The 6,748-nt window shown below is 48.3% G+C and overlaps 1 protein-coding gene across 1 annotated transcript in view; it reads left to right on the forward strand.

Annotated features, from left to right (window-relative positions):
* Positions 1-6,748, forward strand: part of LOC106813710 (serine/threonine-protein kinase ATR-like) — a 48,798-nt gene that overhangs the window by 26,269 nt on the left and 15,781 nt on the right. The window contains exons 17-21 of the mRNA XM_014817919.1: positions 1,867-1,966; positions 2,412-2,523; positions 3,702-3,861; positions 4,226-4,295; positions 4,527-4,649. Of these exons, the coding sequence (XP_014673405.1) occupies positions 1,867-1,966; positions 2,412-2,523; positions 3,702-3,861; positions 4,226-4,295; positions 4,527-4,649 (565 nt within the window). The remainder of the gene's footprint in view (positions 1-1,866; positions 1,967-2,411; positions 2,524-3,701; positions 3,862-4,225; positions 4,296-4,526; positions 4,650-6,748) is intronic.

The raw sequence follows: 6,748 nt of genomic DNA on the forward strand, positions 1-6,748 counted from the left end.
GAAGGAGGATGGACGCCTGTTATTATACAGACATATGATAATCATACCTACTTACTATGTTTCTGACAACATATGATACCCCCCCCCCCCCGTGATTGCAGGTTGCACATGCTATACGAGCTGGAGCATGGCGTAAGGGCGCTGCTGCACCTGCCAGGCGGCAGCACTACTGCAGCGGGCGAGGGCGACGCCTTCGCGAACCTGACAGCTCAGTGGAGCAGCAGGTTACACATTGCTCAGGTCAGCGTTGTGGATAGTTGTGCTCGCGACGCGTTGTTATATTATCTTAGTGCAGTAGGGTAGTATTAGAGCAATGGTTCCGATTTTCTGTCATTTGTTCGTTTTCGATACATCTCTGCTTTACCTAGCGTGAGTTTTGCTTAGAAACATGCAATATAATGTGATAATAAATTAATTATAACACATACACCCACACACGCACACACAGAAAATTCGGCAATCTTCGGTTGTGTGATATTATCAGGAGTAAGATAATATAGAATAGAATATATAGATTCTATATTATCTTACTCCTGATATTATCATTGCCATCGATAAATTCATGTTGTGCACGTGTTTCGTCATGCGTACACGCACGCCTCGATCGCGTGTGTGCGCGTTTCACCGTGTGTACGGGCATGCCTTTGTTGCATGCTTACGCACGTGCGTGCGTTCGTGCGTGTAACGGCATGTAATTGTTTTGTCATATGTGCGTGTATGTAACGACGTGCGTGTTTTACCCTGCAAACGTGCACGCTTTTGTTGCGTGCGTGCGTGCGTGCAAACGTCGGTGTGTGCGCGCGTGTTATTCGTGCGTGCGTGCGTGCACGCGTGTAACAGCGTGTGTTTTGTGCGTGTAGACGTCGGTGTGTGCGCGTGTAACAGCGTGTGTTTTGTGCGTGTAGACGTCGGTGCGTGCGTGCGTGTAACAGCGTGTGTTTTGTGCGTGTAGACGTCGGTGTGTGTGCGCGTGTAACAGCGTGTGTTTTGTGCGCTAACGGTTGTAGACGTCGCGTGTGTGGCGCTGCTTGTAACAGCGCCTGCTGTTGGTGTGCCGTGCAGTACGTCGGCGTGGTCTGCTGTGCGTGCGTTAACAGCGTCGTGTTTGGTGTGCGCTGTAGACGTCAGGTGTTGTGTGCGCGGTCTGTAACAGTGCGTGTTTTGTGGTGTACGACGTGTTGTGTGGCGGATTTGCTAACAGGCGGCTCGATGTTTTGTGGCGTGTAGGAGTCGGGTTGTTGTGTGCGTGTAACAGCGGTAGTGTTTTGTGCGTGTAGGACGTCGCGTTGGTGTGCGCGTGTAACAGCCGGTGTGCTGTTTGGTGCGTGTAGACCTGTCGGTGGTGCGCGGTGTCAACAGCCGTGGTGTTTTGTGCGTGCAGACGTCGGTGCGCAACGCAGCCGAGCCACTGACTGTAACCTCGCAATCGCACAATCCTGCATGACGCTGGCAGACTGCCGGCGACCTTCCGGCGAGCGCAGATCAACGCCGAGCTGGCCAAGATCTGGGCTGCCCCGCCAGGCGCAAAAGGATTGCGCGCAAGTAGGAAGCGCCCGCTCCTAGTCCCTGCCTCTAAACCAGCCTTGTCACCTGTGTTGTGTGGCCTGGGTGCTGTGTGCCGTCGCGTGCGTGTGTGGATGCGTGTGTGGATGCGTACGTGTGTGTGTGCGTGCATGAGTATATGCGTGCGTGCGTGTGTGAGTATGTGCATGGTATGTGTCTGACCTGTGCATGTGCGTATGACATGTCCAGTAAGATTACGATACGTATATGTAACATTTACGCTGTGTACATGTTACTGAGTTATGAGAGTGACTCTCTTAGAATGTCCCATCGTAGATGTTAAGCTATTTTGTCTTCCTGCAGAGATGGTCACCTGCAAGCAGCCTATAGTGCTCTCCTCAACGCTTCTGAGCTACAGTTGCTCCCCGTATGCAAGGAGAGGGCAAAGTGGCTTTGGCAGAAGGTTGGTTATAGAATAACATTTACATGCTTTTAATGACAAGCAGGTATCTTTGCCTGAGTTCAATTGCAATCCTTGCCCCATTCTCTCTCTCTCTCTCTCTCTCTCTCTTTCTCTCTCTCTCTCTTCCTCTCTTTCTCTCTCTTTCTCTCTCTCTCTCTCTCTCTCTCTCTTTCTCTCCATGTCTCTCTCGCTCTCTCTTTCTCTCCATGTCTCTCTCTCTCTCTCTCTCTCTCTCTCACACTCTCTCTCTCTATCTCTCTCTAACTCACTCTCGCTACCCTCTCGCTCTCTCTCTCACCCTTGCTATCTCTTTCATTATATTAACATAAATATTTCGCGAGAAAAATAGATGCATAAGAATACAATTACAAACGTAAAATATAATGAACGAGCCAAAACGTAATAACTTTTTTCTCACACGACAAATTAAACTCGCCTACCGCAGGGCGACAGGGAAGAGGCCATCATGACGCTGAAGAAGACTCTCAGCCGCATGAATAGCAACCCTTCCCTCGACGTAGACAAGAGGCTCCACGCGAAGATGCTGCTGCTGCAAGGTGAGCGGCCGAGGCGGGCCTTCCCGTCACAATGACGAGAACTACTAACTTTCATTCTGCTATTTAAACATGTAACATCCAAAAAATACGAAACGTTGCCACGAACACAAAATTATTTTTCAAGTTGGTATAGTATTCGTTGAGCGTGTGTTCGGGACGAGAGCTCTCTCAATAAAGCGCATCTGTTTCGGGAGTTTCTCTCTCTCTCCCTCTCTCTATGTTTGATTCCTTCTGTTTGCTTCCTCTGTGCAGGCCGCTACAGCGAGGAGCAGGCTTCCTCTGTGTGATCTTGCTTCTGTGTCGTCTTCCTTCTATGTTTGCTTCCTTCTATGTTTGTTTCCTTCTATGTTTGTTTCTTTCTACATCTTCTTTCTGTGCGCAGGCTGCTAGAGTGAAGAGCAGGCTTTCTCTGTGGCAGCTTCCTTCAGTGTCGTCTTCCTTCTATGTCATCTTCCTTCTATGTTGTCTTCCTTCTATGTTTGTTTCTTTCTACATCTTCTTCCTGTGCGCAGGCCGCTACAGTGAAGAGCAGTCTTTCTCTGTGGCAGCTTCCTTCAGTGTCGTCTTCCTTCTATGTCATCTTCCTTCTGTGTCGTCTTCCTTCTACGTTTGTTTCTTTCTACATCTTCTTCCTGTGCGCAGGCCGCTACAGGGAAGAGCAGGCTTCTTCTGTGTCATCTTGCTTCTGTGCTGTCTTCCTTCTATGTTTGCTTCCTTCTGTGTCGTCTTCCTTCTATGTTTGTTTCTTTCTACATCTTCTTCCTGTGCGCAGACCGCTACAGGGAAGAGCAGGCTTCCTCTGTGTTATCTTGCTTCTGTGTCGTCTTCCTTCTATGTTTGCTTCCTTCTGTGTCGTCTTTCTTCTATGTTTGCTTCCTTTTATGTTTGTTTCCTTCTATGTTTGTTTATTTCTACATCTTTTTCCTGTGCGCAGACTGCTACAGTGAAGCGCAGGCTTCCTCTGTGGCATTTTGCTTCTATGTCATCTTCCTTCTATGTTTGTTTCCTTCTATGTTTGTTTCTTTCTACATCTTTTTACTGTGCGCAGACTGCTACAGTGAAGAGCAGGCTTCCTCTGTGGCATCTTGCTTCTGTGTTGTCTTCCTTCCATGTCATCTTCCTTCTATATTTGCTTCCTTCTATGTTTGCTTCCTTCTACATCCTCTTCCTCTGCGCAGGCCGCTACAGCGAGGAGTCGAGCAGCATGGAGAGCAACGCGATCATGAAGCTCTACAAGGACGTGGTGGAGATGAGCCCCGACTGGGAGGACGGACACTTCTGCCTCGCGCACTACTACGACCTGCTGCTCGCCCAGCTCGAGTCGCACGACCGCAAGGCGTGAGTGACCCCGTGGTGAATGCCCCCCCCCCCCCGGTGAAGGATGTCCCCCCCATGGCGATAAGCATCCTGTCTTGTCGTGAGAGATGTCCTCTGCGATGTACTTCCCCTCCGTGATGGACGGCCCCCCATGACGAATGTCCCCCTGTGACGAACTCCCCCCCCCCCCGTGATGAATGTTTCCCCGTGGCGAACACCCTGCTGTGACGTGACAGATGTCCCCCCGTGACAAGTGTTCCCCTGCCCTTAGTGTGACCGCCTTTTTACATTAGCAAGACGTCCTACGGAAGTCGTAGTTGAATGACGGTTGTCCCAAGACTTTTATGTGACATACCAATAAGAACAAATACTTTTTCCATTTTAGAGACGTGCTGGCCTACATTGTCAGATTCTTTAGCAACTCGTTGCAACATGGAAACAAGTATATTTACCAGGTAAAAAATATAGCTGCAGCACGCAACATTCCCGACTCGTTCATTGCAGCTTCTACTGTAAACCACCTACAAATTCTGGAGATTTTTCGCTACTTGTCAATGACTAGTAAAGGCACCCCATCGCTATAGTCGTGCGAGAGTTTGATGCTACTCTCTGTATTTTGAGCGTTTTTTCATGAGTTACTGCGACATCCCACCTCTAGTAATAACGTGTTGCATCATGCTCCACAGTCGATGCCGCGGATGCTCAGTCTCTGGCTGGACTTTGGCGCGACGGTTGCCGAGCAACAGCAGAAGAAGCAGGAGAGCCAGGCGACGCAGAACAACCGCAGCATGCTGACCTCCATCAACAAGGTGCCGCGCATAACTCGTAGATACGTCACTGCACACTACTGTGCATCACAGTGTGCATGCGATATGTCGCAGCACCCCATTACAATATGTCACAGTGTGCCTGTGCTATGTCACGTTACACCTACGATAGGTCACAGCACAACGATATGTCACAGTTCACCTACGATATGTCACAGCACAACGATATGTCACAAAGTGTACTTACGATATGTCACAGTTCACCTACGATATGTCACAGCATACTTACGATATGTCAAAGTGTGCTTACGATATGTCACAGTTCACCTACGATATGTCACAGCATACTTACGATATGTCAAAGTGTGCTTATGATATGTCACAGCATACTTACGATATGTCAAAGTGTGCTTACGATATGTCACAGTTCACCTACGATTTGTCACAGAAACATATGTACGATATGTCAAAGTGTGCTTACGATATGTCACCAGTTCACCTACATATGTCACCAGCCCTATACCTTACGATATGTCAAAAGTTGCTTACGATATGTCACAGTTCCGCTACGATATGTCCGCACAACGATAAGTCACAAAGCTGTACTTACGTATATGTCACAGTTCCCTCTACGATACTGCACAGCCATTCTTACGAGTAATGTTCAAAGGTGTGTTACCGATATGTCCAGTTTCACATTACGATATGTCACAGATACCTTATAGTCAAAGTGTGCTTACGATGATGCTACAGGTCACAACTACGATATGTCACAGCATAGCTACGAGTATGTCTAAAGTGTGCTACGATATGTCACAGTTCACCTGCGATATGTCACAGGCATACTACGGATATGTCAAGTGCTGCTTAATGAATCGTCACAGCATACTTACGTAATGTCAAAGTGTGCTTACGATATGTCAGCAGTTCACCCTACGATTTGTCACAGCACACAGATATGTCACAAAGATGTACTTGACGATATGTCACAGTTCACCTACGATATCCAGCAGCAATTTACGACAAAATGTCTAAATATGCATTCATAGTAAGTTACCTCGATAATGTCACAGCATACTACGCATATGTCAAAAGTGTGGCTTACGATATGTCAGCAGTTACCGCTACGATATTCACAGCATACTACGATATGTCAACAGTCACCTACGATAGGTCACACAGCATACTTACGATATATGCTCACAGTTCGATTACAATATGTCACACAGCATACTTACGAATATGTCGCGTTCACCTAGACGATATGTAACAGCACACCTACATGTAGATATCATCGGTTACTAATTTCTGCCAATGAAGCTGCTCTTTTGTTGTTGCGCGCAGCTGTTGAGTTGTCTGTTTGTTTAGTCGCAGTGCAGGCTGACGACACCGCCACCTGTTCGTGACCTTGCTCTTTTGTCGTCGGGCGCGCGTCGGTTTTGCAAGGTGGTGCATGGTCCTCGCAGGACAACTGCGGGCGTATCAGCTTCCTCACGGCCTTCCTCACAGTTATCGTCACGATCTGCCACGCCCATGCCGACGCTCGTCAGGTGCTGCAGGTTGAGAGGCGTCCGCCAGGGGCTGCTATGCTGTTCGATGTCCCTCCCCCCGCGCCCCCCCGGTGGCGTGTTGTTTGGCAACGTTGGCATGTGTCCGCTCCATATTAGACCGTTGGATGTAGAAGTGTTTGTATCTTATCCGTGTCTATATCTAGAGTTTGTTAATGTTATCTATATGGATCGTGTATAGTTTCTGTCTGTACGATCTGTGTGACTGTGCGTCTTAACAGGCAGCTATTCAGTTGTATGTGACTGCCTTAGAGACTCTGTGTCTCTTATGTGTGGTCCTTGCATGCGTGAGCTGGTGTGCGCGTGCAGTTACATGCATCACTTGCGTAAGTGAGTGCGTAACGTGCGTCGTGCTGGCGTAAGTGATGCGTGCATGTGTGTGTGCGCGTGGTACATGCATGCACTCTCTCTCTCATCTCTCTCCTCTCGTCTGCTCTCTCATCCTTCGATCTCTATCTCATCTATGTCTCTATCTATCTCTACTCTAATCTCTATCTCTCTTATTTCTCTCTCTATTCTCATCTATCTATCTGCTCTCTGTCTCATCTCTATCTATCTCTCTCGTCTCCTCTC

Source organism: Priapulus caudatus, unplaced genomic scaffold, assembly GCF_000485595.1.
Source record: "Priapulus caudatus unplaced genomic scaffold, Priapulus_caudatus-5.0.1 Scaffold812, whole genome shotgun sequence".
NCBI classification, from domain to species: Eukaryota; Metazoa; Priapulida; class Priapulimorpha; order Priapulimorphida; family Priapulidae; genus Priapulus; species Priapulus caudatus.